At 39.8% G+C, this 21,164-nt stretch overlaps 1 protein-coding gene across 1 annotated transcript; it reads right to left on the reverse strand.

The window, feature by feature from the left end:
• Positions 1–1,134: 1,134 nt before the first annotated feature.
• Positions 1,135–2,844, reverse strand: LOC107306333 (tripartite motif-containing protein 65-like). The gene is made up of 2 exons (XM_015849412.2): positions 2,433–2,844; positions 1,135–2,263 (listed from the first exon to the last, which is right to left on the reverse strand). The coding sequence occupies exon 2, from the start codon at positions 2,180–2,182 to the stop codon at positions 1,175–1,177; it is 1,008 nt and encodes a 335-aa protein (XP_015704898.1). The 5' UTR covers positions 2,183–2,263; positions 2,433–2,844; the 3' UTR covers positions 1,135–1,174.
• Between the last annotated feature and the right edge of the window lie 18,320 nt (positions 2,845–21,164).

The raw sequence follows: 21,164 nt of genomic DNA on the forward strand, positions 1-21,164 counted from the left end.
CTGCTTCTTTCAGCTAATTCTCTGGAGTAATTTTGGCCTATTTCATCTAGAATTTTGACAGACAGGCAATACAAAACAGGAAGGACTGGCTGGTAGACACTATGCCTGTACAGACATGTAGTGGGACCTCAACAAACTCGGGAACTGGGATGGCAGGATCTCAGTCAAGTCAACAAAATGAAATACAAAGGCCTTCACCTGAGGAGGAATAAACCTCTTATACCAGTGCACATCAGAGCTCAACCCATTGGTAAGCAGGATGGAAAGAATATGGCCTCTGTACTCACATTATTTCAGATATTCAGGATTTTACAAATAGTTACAGTGATGAAGGGACAACACAGGACAGGACAAGATGGGACAGGACTTGATAAGAGGGAAGTGAAAAAGGCGCAGGAAACGGGGGGGGGGTGGGGGAAGGGACGGGGGGGAAGGTAACCTCACCTTAGGAAAGGAAACATTCATAAAGAAAATCGGAATGCAGCAGATTTTGTACACTGTACTCCCATCTACCACTTGATATAACTGGCTTCAGCAGGCACAATGTCTCAGAAAATAATAGCGATCTTTTAAATCATGTTTTCAGAAGATATTCATAAGTTTATTTTTTCTGCTATTTTTGTAACTTATTTTCATAATATAGATAACGATATTACTGCTGTAGTTACATAACAAAGAACATTTGAGATGAGTGCAAAAGTTTTAATTCCATCTTCACTCAGATCAATTCATTTTGTTATGTACAACTAATTTTTACTCTTATAACTAGCATTGCACTTCAGAATAAGGAAAAAAGTAAGGATCAATAAAAAGACCATGTTTCTCAGATGATCTTTTTGATACAAACATTTATTTGCTACTAAGTGTTACTACTTGTTTGAATGACATTGGTTATTGTGTTTTGTTACTTTTGTAAATGCTTACATGGGGAGATTTGAAATAACCTTAACATACTTTGTCTTATTTTTAGATGTATTCATATATGTCCTTATTTTTTTTTCTTCAAAAAAAACTTATCTGAATTATCTAGCTTCTTATTTATTTTGTGCCTCTCATTCATCATTCCTTTACTAGAACATACCTGATAACATATTCTCTGAAAAGAAGAAAAAATTGTAGTAATACTGCCTCTTGTGTGTTTTTATCTTTTATTGTTAAGCCGTGTAAGCCCCATTTAGAGGCGCCGGTGGCGCCGCCTCTTGCAGGGCAGAGGAGCGCGCTGGGCGCTGCCGGCCCTCCTCTTGGTGGGGCGCCGGGATCCCCCAGCCGAGCGATTCCTGCCCCGGCCGCGAGAGGAGGAGCCGCGGCTGCGGCCCTGCTCAGAGGGACCGGCTGCCTCGGAACCCGGCTCGCCGGGACCTCTGCCGAGGGCCCCGCTGGACGTGCCGGGGAGCTCCTCCGCGTCGGGACCCGCGGAGCTGCCGGAGGGAGAGGTGCTGGGGGCAACGGTCCCCTGAGGAGATGTGGAGGGACCAGACGGGGCTGGGGGGCCATCCTCGTGCTCCTGGGCAGCACTGGGCTCTTCGGGCCCGTCCTCCTGCTCCTGGGCAGCGCTGGCATCTTCGAGGCCCAGCAGCCTCCGGGCCTCCTGGCCGCACCGGCTCACGATGACTTCGATGAGCGCGTCCATGAATGCTGCCGTGATAGGTCCCAGGGTGGGCTGTGCGTGGTACACCAGGGCATCCCTGTTCAGCCCCACTCGGCACAGAAGAGCCAGGATCACACTCTCCAGCCCACAGATCTGCCACCAGGGCAGCTCCTGGATCTGGGAGAAGATGTCCTGTATCCAGGGCTGCACTGGGAAGAGGAGGTCACGTCTCTCCCTGAAGAGTGCTGCCCACTCCTCGGGCAGGAGGCCACCCACTCTCGCTGCTCCCACATCCCTCTGCACAGCTGGCAGTGGAGCAGATGCCGCAGCGCCTCTGCGGCCGGTGGTGGTGCTGAAGCTGACGGGCACCGGCACTGCGGGCGGGGAGACGATGCAGTCCACGAACTGATTGTCTCCCCGCACGCAGACCCGGATGGTCCGCATGGCCGTCCTGCACAGCGGGCAGCTGTCCCTCAGCTTCGCCCACCGATGGATGCAGCCCAGGCAGAATGTGTGATTACATGGAATTGCATGGGCCACGTCCTGTCGCACATCGCGACAGATGGAACATGTCCACTCCTCTCCTGCAGACATGTTCCTCTCGCTGCAGCTGTCCGGGAGAACTGAGGATGACGAGCTGTTCTCCTTCACCAGAGCTGCAGCGGTGGTGTCTCACTGCAAGAGGAAGAGAGGCCACAGTCACTCGCTGTTGTCCCAGGGTGTGAAAGTCCTCAGCAGGAAGCCCTGCCAAGCCCAGGACTGGGCCGTCTCGTGCTCCCCGCTGGCACAAGGCCGGGCTCCCCACGGCTGCCCTGAGGGACCCACATGTCCCCGCACCACTCACCTCCGCTGCTGCGGGTGCACTCAGTAGAGTCCCAGCTGCCTGCACTGGGCAGGGCCGGGGAAACAGAAGCGATGCTGTGGGTCAGGCACTGAGATGCTGCGAGCAGCCCCAGGCACGACCCAGCACAGCACAGCCAAAACCTTGCTCGAAGAACCTCCAAGCCTCGCAGAGCTGCTCAGCAGGGTCCAGGAACGAGCCAGACTGAGCCAGGCTCTGCCCGCACCCCACTATGAGCAGTGAGGGCTGAGCAGTCACAATCCGTCACCCGGTGATGTCACAGCCTGTTGCTGGGGGTCATCACCATGGGCTGTCCGCCCACACAGCACCCCAGTTTCAAGATGCTATTTTCTTTTCCTGTTCCTAATTGGCTGTACCTTCCTTTTCATTCCAGTCCACCTTTTATGCATTACAATTGACACTAATACATAGAACTTTTATTTGATTAGATCAACTCATATACATCCTCTGTTTCTTCAGTAATAAACTGTAGGTTTTTCACTAGTGTGTTACACAGAAATTGGGTTTGGCATTCTCCTTGCTTCAGGAATGTCTGGTCAGTCTTTCCCATTCCTCTTCTGTAAGCATGACCCTGATGCTTTTCAGAAATATCTTCCATTCTCAGTCTGGATATATATTTCTTCCTGAGTGTCACACCCCACCTCTGGGATGGGGGAATTAGTCGAATTCATGAATCCCCCCAGACTGGATTGAGATGGAATAACACGGACCATGCCCAAAAATCCACTTTAAAGAGAAATCTTTATAGAACCATAATCCTGACGTGATCCTGTTGTGGCTGTCAGGTGAGGTCCAGGATGACTGGAGGAAGGGTCACGTCACTCCCATATACAAGAAGGGGAGCAGGGAGGACCCAGTGAACTACAGGCCGGTGAGTCTCACCTCCGTGCCTTGGAAGATTATGGAACAGATCCTCCGGGACAACATGCTTGATCACTTAAACAATGAGCATGTTATCCGAGACAGCCAGCATGGCTTCACCAGGGGAAGGTCATGCTTAACTAATCTTGTCGTCTTCTATGATGGAGTTACAGCCATGGTGGACGAAGGGAAGGCAACAGATGTCATTTACCTGGACCTGAGCAAGGCCTTTGACATGGTCCCCCATCACATCCTCATCTCCAAATTGGAGGGAAGTGGATTTGATGGGTGGACAACTCAATGTATAAGCAATTGGTTGAAAGGCCGCAGACAGAGCATGGTGGTCAATGGCTCTATGTCCAAATGGAGGCCAGTAACGAGCAGTGTCCCCCAATGGTCTGTCTTGGGACCGGTGCTCTTTAACATCTTTATTAATGACATCGATGAGGGAATTGAGTGCACCCTCAGCAAGTTTGCTGATGACACCAAGCTGAGTGGTGCAGTCAATATGGTGGAAGGAAGGGATGCCATTCAGAGGGACCTCGACTGTCTGGAAAGCTGGGCTCAGGTGAACCTAATGAGGTTCAACATCGCAAAATGCAAGGTTTTGCACTTGGGCCAGAAGAACCTCAGGCACCTGTACAGGCTGGGAGGAGTGGTCCTTGAGAGCAGCTCAGCTGAGAAGGACCTGTGGGTGCAGATCGACAAAAGACTCAACATGAGCCAGCAACGCACTCTGGCAGCCCGGAAAGCAAATGGGATCCTGGGCTCCATCAGGAGAGGGGTGGTCAGCAGGGATAGGGAGGTGATTGTCCCTCTCTATTCGGCTCTTGTGAGGCCCCATCTGGAGTACTGTGTCCAGGTGTGAAGCCCTCAGTAAAAAAAAAGACATAGAGATTTTGGAAAGGGTCCAGAGGAGGGCCATGAAGATGATCAGGGGGCTGGAGCACCTCCCCTATGAGGACAGGCTGAGGGAGTTGGGTTTGTTCAGCCTAGAGAAGAGAAGGTTGCGGGGTGACCTCATTGCAGCCTTTCAATACCTGAAGGGAACTTACACCCAGGAGGGGAGTAAACTCTTCAAAAGGGATGACAATAGCAGGACATGGGGAAATGGTTTTAAATTAAAAGAGAGAAGATTTAGGTTGGATGTTAGGGGGAAGTTCTTCACTAGGAGAGTGGTTAGGTCCTGGAACAGGCTTCCCAGGGAGGTTGTGGATGCTCCGTCCTTGGAGGTGTTCAAGACCAGGTTGGACAAGGCCCTGGGCAACATGATCTAGTAAATGTGTATGTTTGGTGGCCCTGCCAGGCAGGGGGGTTGGAACTACATGATCCTTGAGGTCCCTTCCAACCCGGGTCATTCTGTGATTCTGTGATTCTGTGATTCCGTGTGCCTTAGTTTATTTGAACTGTACTTCTTCTTATACCCTTAAGTTCTCCAGATTTTAACAAGCAACCAAGAGAATTTTACTTTTAAAATTTAATCATTAGCCATAGAGGTAATTTTCACAGTACTTGAAGTATCAAGTTATATGTGATTATGCCAGCATGAGTTCTTGATGGCATTAATCTACTGCTGTGACACGATAAGAAGACCTGGTACTTCCTGTCCTAAACATTGTTCCTTGTCTGTCATAATTAATGTATTCAATAAGAAAGTGCACTTAAGATTTATGAACTCAAACTGGTAACTGGTGGTCCCAAATAATGCTACCACTTTGAACCTTTCCCTTTACAGGAAACAAAGAGAGCGCTTTTGTGTTGATTCTGGGATTAATTCTGGTGTTGTTTTTTTGTTGTTGTTGTTTGTTTGTTTGTTTGTTTTGTTTTGTTTTTGTTTATTTATTTTTTCTCTCTTTAAAACTGTATTTTCTGCCAAATTGTTTTAGCAGTAATAAATATTTACCTGCTGTTCTCTTAAACCCCTTAAAGTTTTCCTTATAACAGACTGGGAGTGCTCTGCTTTCTTGTAGGATTGTAGAGTTTATGATGGGATCCACCAAAAACATATGAACAGAGAACCATATTTGGAATTATTTTTATTATTTAATGAGTCCCAAATATTCTAGATATTTTCTAAACATGGAAGGTAGCACAAACTCTTTTTCTGAAAGCTGAAGACAGAAGTCCCTTGAAACCTTTAAAAAATATGTAATCATAAAAATTTACAGAAGCTGCTACCTTGCAAGGTGTGTGATTATAACAGTGATATTGTAGGGCAAAACTGTTATTATCTGGAGAGGTCCTTCAGCCATGTCATTGGTGATTTTCTAAATGGAATTGAAGCAACTAAACAAGGACACACACATGAATCAGACATCACAAAAGAGGCAATAATGGAAAAGGTAGGAAAAAAAAAATGAATATATTAGTATTCTTTTTCTTTTTTTTCCCTACACTTCTTACTCTTTAGTCCATGTTATAAGGTTTGTTGACCTGCTATTCATTTCTGAATAGATGCTAATTGATATTGATCTCAAAGCCTTGTTTATTATAATTTCCTAGGGAACAAATTATTCTAAAGGTGATATATCTGGAGTGAATTGTGGTCCTGGAAGCAAAATCAATATATGAAGAACAGTGTGAAAGGCCAGCTGCTCTTTGAAGTACACTGTAGTTAGGAAAGATTAATTTGGAAGGCAAATATTAAATAGTAGGAACAAGATACATATTAGGGGATGGTAATGATAGGAGCTGTGATGGATATTGTTCCCAACATTAAAGCTTTCCCAGCATTCAGCTTTCCTGCACCCACAGCTGGAGTACATCTGCAGAGAGTGATGAGAGTGATGGCTTTCTTGGTTGTTCCATAGCTTTGCAGGTACCTAGCAAGAGAAAAAAAAAAGAAGGCACAGCAGACAAAGCTCAACTTTTTCATCAAGTAGGTGAAACTCTCTATATGGAAAAGCGTGTATGGGTTCTGAGCTAAAGAATAACAGAAATGCATAAGACTTTATCTGTTCTTTATCTATTCTGCATTATTCCCTTCAGGGTGTTTGAGTGTAGCATTGCCATGCGAGGGACTTAAAACAATACAAAGAGAAAAAAAATGACACTTTCAGCATGGGCTGAGATCTGCCATTGTAATCTCAGTCTGAATCTAAGAGCATGGATGGTTCTCTTACACTTAAATGTACTCCGGACCCACAACACTGCCCTGAGGCCATGATTCTTTCCTCTTTGGTTTCTGTTTTTAAAAAAGTGAAAGATAAAAGATCCCACTAACTCAGAGCAACAGCACTTAATGTTGAATATTTTATCCATTGGTTTGTGGCAGAAGCAGGATAGGACTAAAATTTCACTGATTTCTCCTCTATTCCTTATCTAATTTCCAGGGAGAAAAATACCATTTGAGAACTGTAGATGAAGTTCAGCTTATAACATGGTATTGACTTTGCAGTTCTGTTTATTGGGTTTATGTTCTTTCTTTTTTTTCATGGGTTTGGCTGAGATAGGGTTAGTTTTCTTCATAGTGTCCAATATGGTACCAAGTTTTGGATTTAGGAAAAAAATAATGTTGGTGACACACTGAAGTTTTGATTGTTGCTGAGCAGTATTTTCACTAGGACAAGGACTTTTCAGTTTTCATATTACTCTGACGACTTGGAGAACTGAGGAGCACCAGAGGCTTGTGGGCAACAAAGTAACAACACCTTACCCCCAAAAGGATATCCCATACTACATGGCATTGCTCTGAATGATGAAACTGGAGATGTAGGCCAGAGTGATGACAGCTGCTTGGTTAGCTGGCAAGCAATTGCACTGCGCATCACTTGATTCGTACATTTAATCTGGGAGAGGGGAGTGAGCATACCCCTGTGTGGTGCTGAGCTGCTGATGGATGAGTTAAACCAGAGCAAGGGCATAGCTAAGGCCTGAAGGGGCACAGCTGCACAACACAAGGTATTCCTAATTCAAGAGGTTAAATATGACATTAATTATAATCAAAATCTTTGAATCCAAACAATAAAATACTCTGCAGGCTTTGAGTGTATTTACAATAGAGAAGAAACTACAGTGAGAGGATATTGTATTCACTTTTACAAATTCAAATTAGAAGAGTTTGACTGCAGTATGTTTATTAGAAATCAGTGCTATTTTGACCACACTTGTAAGTTCTAGGACTTGATGTGCAGGGAAATTCTATGAGCTGTTAAAATGCAAAGTTGTGCACTTGAGACTTGCTTCCATGGAAAGCCATTACTTCTGTGGATGAACAAATTCTGAATCAAGCTGTCCCTTAGCAGTTCAGTGTAATGAAGGGAAAGACTTCTTTGGAGAATTGTAGGTATAATGAAAAAGAAAGTAATATATTTACTGAACAGTAATAGAATGTTTTCTAATAACACTCAGTTTGAAATATTGCCAAGTCTTTCTTAAGGAGTAATGGAAATCCTACATCAGTATGAATAAGAAAAGATGATTTTCTCCAACAATAAAATGACAGATAGAATACTTTATTACTGTTGCCAGAAAATTTATACTGACAAGTATACCCACATAATTCATTGTCTGACAAAGAACACTGTATTGTCTTGTCAAAGAAAAGAATCATGTTAATTTAAGATGAATTGTACTTTACTAGCTGGTACAGACTTTATAGATCATGGACCTGAGTAATGAAACTGATTTAAAGAAAACAGCTGAAACACTACTTTAACTATTACCTGATTAGAACAACTTAGTCCTTGATCAAGGCTGCCAGCATTTTGCAGGATCTGATTCATTTTACATCATTAAAATACCTTTCATAATACCAAGCTTTAAAGTTTAAGTATACCTCAAGGTATTGAAGTTGCTTCACTTATAGGAGGGGAAAAATAACTCTGTCATCCTCTGTTCTGTAAGAATTGTTCTAGAAAATTATTGTCTTCTTGTAGACATTTTAATCACTCATTTTATTTGAATAATGTAAAGTTTGTTATTAACAGAAGTAACTCCTAAAAGGGTCTCACATTTTTAGGCAGAATAGGACTGAGTCCGTGCAGCACACATTAGTGTAATGATATGATATGTAGAAATTAAACTATTTTCATGTCTCTTGCTCACTTCGTAGTGTGATCTGAAATCACCAAGGATGAATGGCACCTTAGGAACTACTCATTTTTACACTGAAGGATGTTTTTTGCTAACAGTTAACATCATTGATCTCATTGCCAGGTACTCTGGCATATCAGAGCAAACTCATTTCAGATTTAATAATTGTCCAGAGGAAAAGCAGCGAGCATAAGGGAAGCAAATGGTGAAGATAATAATAATAATTAATAATAATAATAATAATAATAATAATAATAATAATAATAATAATAATAATAATAATAATAATAATAGTAATAATAATAATAATAATATATATCCACTGGAATTCAGAAAACAAAAGTCTTCAAAGAACATATTCACTTCTCAAAGTACCTCTTCTGCAAGCTCAGTGATTACACACACACACACAAAAATATCTGAGTTCTGAAGTAACGGAAGACAAAAGACTGACCAGATATTTCTCTCTTTTTTCTTTATCATTTTCTTTTATCATTTATTTTGTTAGAAAATGCAAGTATGTAATTGGTTTTTATTTGTTTGATAAAGTGTTTTGCTACTTTCCTCCATCCACCTAAGATAAAAAGGGTGTTGGAAAAAAAAGCAATCAAATATACTGATACAGTTACAGCAGTCCTTGTCTTTTGCATATTTTGACTGTCAGGAACTAATGAGAAACAAAATTTATCCATAATCCTTGAAGGTTCCAGGTCACATTAAGACTGATGCAAATTAGCTTAAAATAGAATTGGTTATTTAATGGTATCCATCGTGATAATAAGAAAAAATATGGGGAGAGAAAAAAAAAAAAAAAAAAAAAGTGGATATGGGCAGTTGCTATATTACATTTAACAAGTAGGACATAAGAATTATTAACTTAATGAAAGTCCATAGTTGCTCAATAAGGGAGACATTTTGAAACAATTATTTAAGTATACGTCAGGGAGATTTACCTTATTTTGAAATGAATGCTCTTTCCAATAATAATAATAAAAAAATAAAACAACAAAAATAAAAACCAACTAATTTTAAATGTTACTATGAAAGCTGGAGTGCTTCCTCTAAGGAAAGTCTGCTTACTGAGATGCTTATGATTAGCTGACCAGCTGTCTGTTATCAGGATGTGTTCCTGGACTGTAATAAACAAAACGTACAGATGCTAAAGAACATCCCCATTGGCCTGCTTTCAGAGAGAAGAAAAGCTGTCTTAAGTCACTACTCAAACAACAGTGTATTTTTTTCACACAAAACTTACTGCCCAAGGCAAATTTAGTTTTCCATCATTGCAAGAGATGCATAAAAATGGTAAAATGAATGGTACAAGAAACAGAATGGAAGCTGAATATGAAATATCTTTTAAAATGTTCAGTGCAGATTACTGCATTGTGCATGTATTTAAATCTAGCATTTATTTTATTTTGAATATATTTCCTCAGTCCTCTAGCTATTTGTTTTCTCTCATCTGGAGAAAGACCAAAGTGGAATCTTTGTGGGATACTAAATTGATGTAGTATAGTTTCATGGAATAGCAGAAAGATGATGTCTGGTATGCAAAACCACAGAAGAGCTAATCTTATATTTTGAAGATTAAGAGTATTGAGCATTTAGTAATTGTTACAAATAGGCAGCACTTGTGCAGATAAGAAGGAAGAAAAAAACAAAAAAAAAACATCAGGAAGTTAACATGATCCCCTTGGTAACTGTAAATCCACTGTCATGCTTGTCAGCGAAACACTTAATTCAGTACTGAGAAATTTAAATCTAGTAAGGCTGGATTGCACTTACTTTCCTGAACAATCACATTAAATTGAATAGTACTAAATTCATTGTAGAAAACCAGGAAGGTCTGAGTAGTTAAAGACCTGGTATTAAAATGAAAGAGAAAAATGTAGCACTGAAACAGTGTTTTACACATAAAGCCTACCTGATTGTGACACCGTGAATTCAGAGAGGTAGTGCCTTGGTTCTGAATTCTCCTGATCAGTTGGAGCAACAAAAGTTATATTTCTGAGAGGTGACTTGCTCTTAAGAAGAGATAATTCTATGCAAAATAACGGAATTATATATATGCAAACAAGAGATCAGATCCCCAGCTAGTAAAACCGGTATAAATAACAGAAGTATCAGCAGTACTGTACTGTCTATGGGCAGGATTATCAAGGGGTAAAATATATCAGAAAAACACAAAAGTGAAATATAGACCAAAATAAGTGATCAGTAAGAACCCTTTTCCTGCTTGAAAGAGACTGCAATGCAAGTATGATGGGAAAAAGTGAAAGTTGAGGCAAAAGTCAGGCATACAGAGGAACTCAGGGAAACAAGCTAAAGTGATAATTTTGACAGGCAGTACAGCCTGTTCACACAAGGTTTAACTGTAGCACATCTTGGTTGAAATTGCTCCAGACAGTGGTTTTGTGGAAGGTTTGAGACAAATAATAAAGGCATTACATAGATGATCAGTGTCTTCTTCCTGGCTGGAGAGCACTGGGGTGAAAAATTACAGCTATATCCAATTGAACAGACTTATGTACATTCATATCAGGACAGGCTCTGGCATCAAAGTAAAAATGAAGACAACTCTTCTCAAAATCAGTGTTACTCACTTTCAGTAAAACAGAAAAAATGAAAAAAAAAGAAAAAAAAAGAAAAAAAAAGAAAAAAATCTCATAAAATAGGGTTGTATTTTTATTCAATGGAAACACATAAATACATGAGTAATTTAAAAGTTATGGTATTTACATGGCTATATCATTAATCCCAAAATGCTGAAACTGTATCAAATATATTATTGGCCTCTGGGAAAATCCCCTGTAAACACCAAATATGATATTTTGCCTATTAATTGGGTATAAACAGATTTCCTAAAGATAAGAAATAAGTGCTAACAAGTAGCATACAATATCAATTTGGAAATTCAGTTTTATTTTTATGGATCTTTCACAGGTCAAACAACAGAAATGTCTAGGTTGGAAGAACTCTGGAGATATTATTTTGTGCAACCTCCTTCTACACATAAGGTCAGAAAGGACAGATTGTATAGTATAATGCCCAATCAACTTTTGCACATCTCCAGAGGTGGAAACTCCCATCTATTAGGGCAATCTGCTCCAGTGTTTCATCACATTCATAGTAGAAAAAAGTGTTGAGCTGGAATTTCATGTTCTTATGATTTGTATCCATTGCTTCTTGTTTGTTCAGTGGACTAGCTGTCCTGTCTCCATTGTTCTGAGAAGCCAAGAAATGGACACAGCAATCCAGAGGTGGTGTGCTCCCTCTGAATGCTGTGCTGAGCAGACTGAAAGTATCACTGCTCTCAGCTGCTGTCTGTGCTCTTCCAAAGGTAGTCCAGCATGCTGCTGGCCATTACAGACATAAATTCACATTCCTGGCTCATCATGTTCAATTTGTTCACCACTAGCACTGCCAGGGCTTTGCAGCCCGCTAACCAATGGTTTGGACCTTGATATGTGCAGGTACATGAGATTTATTTCTCCTCTGGTGCAGACCTTTAGATTATCTTTCCACTGTGTGGCTATGCAAGCATCCTATCTAAAAGTCACTCTTCCCAATTCTGTATCATTTGTAAATTTTCTGAACATACAGGTAATTAATTATGGAGTTAAACATTGCTCTCCCAGTACTGAGTCCTTGTGACTTACCTGCAAATGAACTTTATGTTCATTACCACCTCATGGATCCAGCTGCTAGGGTAGTATTTCAGTCTAGCTTGTTATTCATTTATCTGCCACAATTTATTAGTTTGTCCTTCAGCACGTTTTGGGAGGTGGTGACAAAAGCCTTGTAAATGCTGACGTGAACATCTACTGTTCTCCCCTCATTTACCATACTAGTCAATTCAGCATAGGAGGAAAAGTGTTTGGTCAAGCTTGATTCAATATTTCTGAAGGCCATTGAGACCACTCACTGCCAGCATTCTTGTCCTTCATATGTGTAGAATTTTTTTCCAGATTTTGTTGTTCTATCACCTACCTCAAGTGAGGCTGCCTGGGAAGCAGTTCATCATATGTTTGTTTCTGCCCCTCTTAGGGCTAGGAGTGACAGTTACTTGTTTTCTAGTGCTCAAGAACCTTTCCAAAACACTGAAGGCTTTCAAAGATAATCAAGACTGTCCTTGCAATGACATACAACTACTCCCTCAGCACTTAGAGGTGCAATATGTCAAGCACTAAAAACCTATGTGTATGAAGTTTCTTTAAGTACTCCCTAACTATATCCTCTCCCTTCATTTCAAACATTCCCCCTGGTCTCTGGGACCTGAGATTTCTGATGTCTGATATTGCCAGTAAGACATAGGAGTAGAAGGTGTTGAGTACCTCAGCTATGAGCCTGACCTTTTTTCTCATAGTCTGAAGAAAGCCTCCTCTGCATCTTCCTGATCAGGAAGTCAGCAAACATGTTTTTCTGTCTCCTAATCTTCAGATGTGGTTTCAACTGGCTCCTGTTCCATTTCTGAGTAAAGTTCTACACACTCTATGTTCTCATATACAGAGTAACTCTCTCTCCTTGTCTTCCTGCTCATTGCTTTCTAAGGAGCCTGTATCCATCCATCCATTTGAGTGGTTCTAGCATATAACCTTGATCCCAGAGATATCTATATTGAAAGAAATTGTACTTCAGCTTTGTTTGGTCAATTGTTATGTCCTTCTTAACACTTCATCACTTCAGTCCTTGGTTTCCCTACCACACTCACAACTTCTGCTCTTGTTGAGGAATCCCCACCCCTTACCTCCTGCCCTAACGCCATTGTATTTAGTTCAAAACTCTTTCTACAAAGGCAGACTGTTGGCAAATATAGCTTTACTATATTTAGTCAAGTGGATTCCATCTCCTTCAAATTGCTGTTGACCCTGAGTCCCAAATGCATGTGGTTTTTTTTTGGTTTTTTTTTTCCATATAATTTCACTTTAAAATATTACATGCCAATCTCAAGTGTTTAGAGGCTGTTTCAAGTTGTTCAGGTTGTTTTCAGACAATACAAGGTGTTTTGGTTGGTTCATTAAATTTGCAAGCAGTATGTGCTTCTCATCAGGTTTCTTCTGCAGTATGACTATTTCTCTGTATAAAATATTAACTAGCACAACCTTTAGTTTTAAAGGAAGTATTGATTCTACAATTACCTCTGTTCTCTCAGTAAACATTGGGGAGATCTTAAGCATTCATTCCCAGATACTTTGTTTCCACTGTGAAAGGGTGTTATGCAATTATCACACATAAAGAAAGACCCTCTGGGCAAATAATAACAACTGCAAACTAGCAGAGACATTTGATTTAATACCTCATCTTGAAATGATTTAATCATTATGATTACACAGTCCCTATATACAAACTTAAATAAAGGCACTGAACTCCACAATCAGTTTTATTCACACACAAATTCATCCTGCAGTCTAGATGAAAATAAAACTAAGCTTCTTCGAGAAGTATTGCCATCTATGCTTTTCTCATCAGAAATAATTCTACCCAAAATGGTAAAAGGATTAGGTTTCCCAATATACCACTTTCCTTCTCTGGTACCTTTATTACAGCTGTGGTACTATTTCCAATAAAGTCAACTGGATATTCCTGTTAGAGTAGCAGAAGCATATTGTAATCAATTATTTCAGCAGCATTTCTAATCTTCTTAAAGTGCAACTGAGTGCAAAGTAGGGAGAGTTGAAAGGAACTGTGTCTTTTCAAGACTTTCGAGTGATTTGGAACAAAGTGGTGGCATAGAGAGTATGCAGCAGAGTGCTGAGCAGCCTAAGACCTAGGGTAGCTCAAGCCTCTTGCACATCTGGGCATGCTTAACCAGCAGTTGTAGTCAGCTTTATACAAATTCTTGTACAGCTAGGAGATCCAGTTGTGAAATACTTAGCTCACACAACAGTTTCTCTGTTGCTGGAGCAATATCCACTGCCTCCAGCTTACCATCACCTCCACACCCGTATTCCACTGAATTCCACACGGAATCCACTGAAGCCTGACACAAGTTTTAGACCCATCTTAGAAAGGAATGCAGATATTCCAGTGCTGCTAAATGCAAGATAGGGCAAATTTTCCTTTTGAGTGAGGTGTATTAAGGGGTAAAAAAAAATAAAAATAAAATAAAATGTCAATATTTTGATGAAAATGGGCTGCAATTTTTCAGAAGCAGAGTGTTTGTGAGTGCTTTAAAGAAAATATCTCCTTCAAGTCATATGAGTTGCTGTGTTTTAGTTCAGTAGGAACTAAGTGCTCTTCTTCAAAAATCTGATTTACCAATAGAATTCTAAAAGCTTTCAACAAAGATGATTTTTTTTTTCTGCTGAAATTAAACACATTAAACACATTACACAGTTTAATAAAGGTACTTGATTTGTCATGATTTTTTTTTTTTCCCACCTCCTGTATCATTCCTTCCTGTCACTGGTTAGCACACAAGAAACTATGGCTATTAGCAGGTATTGGCAAAGGCCAAAAATTAGTGCAGATCCACGTATCAGGGAGTCCTCTTCCTCCTCTCCACATCATGTTCCTTCTTTTCCTTTCTGCAGTAAGGCTTGATGATCTTGAAGGTCTTTTCCAACTCTATGATTCTATTCCTTACATTTATCATTCATAATAATCATGGCTGTTTGATAGATGGGTACTGAGTATTAATTTTATAGGTAAGATATTTTTAATAGTGGAATCAAAAATTCAGTCAAAACTGCCATTATGCTTATCTTCTTTAACCTGATACATATTAGTAGCTTCTGGTACCTGAGTAGAAATCACGTTTATATATGATTTGTATTTACTGATTTCTATTTTATTTTATTTTACTTTATTTTATTTTATTTTATTTTATTTTATTTTATTTTATTTTATTTTATTTTATTTTATTTTATTTTTTTTTATTTTATTNTTTATTTTATTTTATTTTATTTTATTTTATTTTATTTTATTTTATTTTATTTTATTTTATTTTATTTTATTTTATTTTATTTTACTTTATTTTATTTTATTTTATTTTACTTTATTTTATTTTATTTTATTTTATTTATTTATTTTGACATTTACCATCAGGGGAGGGAAGTAGCTGAACTTTGGATAGGTTGAACAGCTTACCTTTAAGCAAACTAACTTATTTAAATGTAAAGAGTTCAGCCTACTAAAAAGTGCCCGGAAGCCAAAAACTGCTAAGGGCTGTTTAGTGTGCTTAAGAAAATTATGGTGGAGTGACTGTACATATAGTTCAGCAAGAAGTCTCTACTGCTGTGTCCATTTCCCATTCTTGATAGATGTCATAGGTTGCTTAAATAGGCAGGGAATATCATTGTAATGACAGCAAATTTGCCATTCCCTCTGTAAGATGCTATCTTTTATGAGTGATCTCAGTTTCACCCCGCATAAGTTGTTACAGGAAGATCTGTGTTGCCTGCAGGCTAGAAAACTCGAAACAACCAAAGGGTTAGATTAAGAATGGCACATCCTTATACCCAAAGGCTTGCAAAGTTATTTTATGCAGCCTTCAGAAAAGTGCCTCTAGCACTCAAAATGATGGCCAAGTTTGCTTTTTCTATAACTCTATGGGCTTCAGTCTTCTCTTCAAGCCCTCTGTAAAGGTGAGTATTTCAGCTTTATTTCTAACCGATTTAAGTGTGAATCATTTCCCTTTATTTGCCCTATCTACTCTTAACTTTATTTGCAAGGATTGGATACTGTGTGTGAATCTGCTCAATTGCTATGAGAATTTGCTCTGCTGCTAAGTTCAGCAATGATTTAAAAGGTAGTCACCTACTCCCAGTAACCCAGCTTCCCTATTTTTAATCTGAGAACTTGGCTTACAAACTTTGTGACTGTATTTTAGGAACTTGAATTCCTGATATCTGTTGCAGCTCAGGGACTATGCCTAAGCCATTTTTTTTTCATTCTGTTCCTAGGCAATTGCTCTAGCTGTCAGCACATTGCCAGGTAGCTTGGGCAGCAGCTAGCATCTCAGACAGCTTCTTAATGAAAGACCCATGCTGATCTTTCTATTTATGCATTGTATCATTGACTGATCCAGGACTCACTCTAGACCTGCAATGTACAACAGACTTGCTTTAATCAGCCGGAGCTCCCAGCAATAAGAAGATAGCATTCAGAGTGCAATAGCCCTCTGACATGTTACACACTGCTCTGTTTTCTCCAAGGAAACAACATTCTGCCCCAAACTATATATATTTATAAATGTAGATTTCTGAAGAAAGCTACTACAAAAAGTATAACCTTGAAGCAGAACTATGCACTCTACAGATGAACAGTCAGATAGGGGATGTACAAGGAAGACAGGCATATTGAAGATGAGCATACAAAAGAAGGTATATTTGGTCTTTAATATTTGGTACATAAATTTCATTTGCATCCCTCAAAAAAGGATTTAATTTAGGTATAAATAGATATCTTTACTACAATATGACTCAATAAAAAAAAAAGAGAAGAGAAAAAGAAGAGAAGAGAGAAGAGAAAGAAAGAAAGGAGAGGAGAGGAGAGGAGAGGAGAGAGAGGAGAGAGAGGAAGAGGAGAGGAGAGGAGAGGAGAGGAGAGGAGAGGAGAGAAGAGAGGAGAGGAAGGAGAGGAGAGGAAGAGGAGAGGAGAGGAGAGGAGAGGAGAGGAGAGGAGAGGAGAGGAGAGGAGATTGTGTGTGTGTATATGTATATATATAATGTATATATAATATATATGTATATATGTATATATATAATGTGTGTGTGTGTATATACAATATACAGCTGCAAAATAATATCAGTAAAGTAGTTTCAGTTTCAGTTGGATCTGTGTGCATGTACAACATGTACCTGCTTATAGAATAAAATCTTAGAACATTCAGTGTTGAAAGGGACACAAAACTATAATCAAATCCAAGTCCCAAATCTGCATGAGAACTAGCAAACAAACAAACAAACAATCAACAAAAAATCCTCTAAATCTCACAGCATTATCCAAATACTTCTTGAACTTGAGCAGACTTGGTGTCATGACCCCCGTCCTGCCCTGTGGAACCTGTTCCATGCTCTTCACCGTCTGGTAAAGAACCTTTCCTAACACACGACATGAGTTGGGTTAAGAAAGGACAGAGCAGTATTTACCTCACAATATCTCACAGAGACAACAGAGGTAGGATCCATCTCACAAAAGGGTTAATGTGACACCATAGAAGACAGCAAGGCTCAGGCATTAATTGAACACATTTTTGAAAGAGTTTAGACATCTGCATTACATTAGTTGTTGATTAGGAGGCACTATTATTATCTGAGACAGGAAATTATGAGATTCTTTAAGAATATCTGTGAGACTACTGCAAAGACACGTTTTGTAATACTGAAGGATTTGAATGTAGACTTTACATGAGGCAAGTCTGAAGGTACTGAAAGTCACAGACACTTGGCCATCTAATTCCCACTGAAATCAGCAAGACGTAGATGACTAAATATCTTTGAGGATCTGAGCTCAAATTCTTACATCAGTACAAAGAACTAAACAGCTAACAGCACTTGATTTGAATGTTGGATAGAGCTACAGAAAATCATAGAATACTCTGCACTGGAAGGGAGCCACAAAGATCATTCATTTCAGCCCCAAATTTAATTCCTATGCCTGAGAACATTGTTTCTTCAACTCTGCCAAGCCTCATGCTGTGACTTCTCCCTGTGTAGCCCATTCCATTCCCACCACCCTCTGGTGCAGACACTTTCCCTGACCCCCAGCTGCCCCTCCCCTGGCACAGCTCCATGCCGTTCCCTCAGGCCCTGTCACTGTCACACAAGAGCTCAGCGCTGCCATCCGCTCTCCATGAAGAGCTGCAGCCACCACGGGGCCTCCCCTCAGCATCTGCTGTGGGCTGAACGTACCAAGGGGCCTTAGCCAACCATCATGGCATCTAACCCTCTAAAGCCTTCACTGTTTAGTATCATCTGTAAACTTACTTGGTATGCATTTGAATCCTGATTATTAAATGATATTAGAGAACTGGCCCTAAAATTGTACCCTGTGCAACCCCAACAGTGACTGGCTGCCCACCTGACTTATTTGTATAATCCTATGAGCTCAACTCAACAGCCAGTTGTTCACCCACTGTATTTATTTTTGTCTGGACGGATGCTGCTCATTTTGTTCTTCAGAGAGGTACTGTGCAAAATATTGTTGAAAGTATTGCTGAAATCCAAAAACATTACATGTATAGGTTTCACTTGGTCAACTAGGTGAATAACCTTGACATATGCAGAAATTAGCTTTGTCAAGCAGAACTTTGACCTCTTGAAACTCTATCCTCTATGGCCAGTGTCTGCATTGTCATTTGGGTATTTTTCAGTAACTGCTGGAGTAACCTTTTCCATATTTTTACCAGGCACTGAAGTAGACTGACAGGACTTAGGACCAGATGGAATGGTTTCAAGCTACGGCATGGGAGATTCAAGCTGGACATTAGAAAGTATTACTTCTCAGAAAGGGTGGTCAAGCACTGGAATTGACTGCCCAGGGAGGTGGTGTAGTCACTGACCCTGGGGGTGTTCAAGGAAAGACTGGATGTTGTGTTGAGGGACATGGTTTAGTGGGAGCTATTGATAATAGGTGAACGGTTGGACTGGATGATCTTTTAGGTCTTTTCCAAACTTGGTGATTCTATGATTCTATGACTGCAGTCACCTTTTCTTACTCTTCTTGAAACCAGGCAAACTATTTGTCATCTGCCAATGGACTTGGATGATTCCCAGTACCACTGAAAAAAACAAGGCCATTGAGAAAAAAATTGTGTTTTATTAGACAGCTCATACAGTACCACTGGTTGAATCCCATCCAGCTCCATAGACTTGCACTCATCCAAATGGAGCAGCAGGTCTCACAGTATCAGAGTTGACAGGGAGTTACCACTATCACCTTCAACTATTTCAGGATGGAACATGATAACACATCACCAGTGTTGAAGACAGAGATGAAAAAGGTATTAAACACTTCTTCTTTGTCTGTCTGTGAGGTGACAGTTCTAACCTAGTAACAGAAAAAATATTACCTCTGATTCTATATTTGGTGTTAACATATTTTTTAAAAGCTTTTTTTTTATTTTTCTTTACTGTGCAACTTCAGCTGAGATTTGACCACAAGAATTGCTTCTAGAGACCATCAAATTTCTGGAAGTTCTCTGCTTAGCCAAGCTGGCCTTTTGTCCCACTTGCTTGATTTTTGATATTTTGGAGTTGAACATGCTCCTAAGAGGTGGTACTTAAAAAGTGACCAGCAGTGGTGGACTATAGTATCTTCAAAAGCATATTCCCTAGAGACCTTGCTAACTAGTTCCCTGAGCAGCCTGATATCTTCTCTCCCCATATCCAGGGTCAAAGCTGTGGTAGAAATTTTCCTTCACCAAAGACTTTATACTTGACTGCTTTGTGGATTAGAGAATTGTCAATTGCCACTTCACCTCCTCTGTTTACAAGGAAAAAAATTACATGGGCACTGTTCCTAGTCAGTTCCCTTACTATCTGTACCAAGAAGAATCATCATCAACATGCCTTAGGAATTTTTTTGGACCAGTTTGTATCAGGTGAATGGTACTTCCAGCTAATATCTGGCAAGATTAAGTTACCTAATAGGATAAGGGCAGTGGATCTAGAGATGAGTGCAAACTCCATACAGTTCAGATCCTCCATCACATACAGCATCTGTTCCCTGTCTCATATGCCTTGCCTAACCCTTTCGTCCACTGTGACACAACAGTTACAGAACTCTCCCCTTCAGGTTTCACCTAGGCCAAGTTTGTTATATCTGAGACTGAGCTAAGTCCTCTAGCTCCTCTCATTTGTTCCTTATACGGTGTGCACTGGTGTAGTAAAATTGTAAATCTGCTCCAATGTACAAAGTACCTTGCAGAGCAGCTCCCTTTAATACATAGTTCCTCAAATTTTGGTGTGGTGTCTTGTAACTTACCACTAGCAAGCCTGTTACCACTTACCATTTTCAAAACCCTCTTACAGAATCACTTTTCCCTGTTTACTCTTACCTGCTTTTTTAAGAAACATTTGTCTATTTATCTGTGTTTTCATCTTTTGATAACAATTATACTTATGGCTCACCTTAGTGCTCTGTGTTAGCATCTCTGTATGCTTTACATACATCAATCATTTAAGAAATACGTCTAGTTTATTTAGCTTTTCTAGGTTTTTGTTTGTTTGTTTGTTTGTTTCTGCTTTAACAGTATTTTCACATGAATATGGTGTAAATTTTGGCCCACTAACTTTGTAATTATTAATATTAGTTCTTGAACTAATCTCCTGTATCTGAACTCAAACATAGACATGTCTTCCTCAGACTCTTTAGAATGATTTTGCTCATTATTCTACATTAAGCAAACAGTAAAATCTTGTAAAGCTTCCCAGGTGAAATGCTGCTACTCTGTAGTTAATCTGATCACCAATTTTAGCGACCTAGGATTCCACCCTTTATTTTCATTGCTGGAGTTTAAATTCATATCACAATTGCAAACATTTACATTATCACCAGGGGCTGAACAGGAACTACTGAGCTGACAAGTTCTTATAGCTTCACTCTCAGAGAGGCTTCGTCTCTCCACACTCTCGGTGGATCTTAGAAATTTATGTTTTCCTGGGGGAATATAAAAGTTAACATTGAATTTCAAAGAGAAGTTTAGGCCTCTTTGAACCAGAAATTTCAAGTTTACATAAGTGAACAAGCAGACCAAAAGAAGTAACATAGCCATACAATGTCATTTAAAGTTTCTGAGAGTTTACAGTAGTATCCAAATGAATATATATAAATATATATGTAAAAATATGTATTTATCTAGTATGTAAAACTATA

The sequence above is a fragment of the Coturnix japonica genome, chromosome Z, assembly GCF_001577835.2.
Source record: "Coturnix japonica isolate 7356 chromosome Z, Coturnix japonica 2.1, whole genome shotgun sequence".
NCBI classification, from domain to species: Eukaryota; Metazoa; Chordata; class Aves; order Galliformes; family Phasianidae; genus Coturnix; species Coturnix japonica.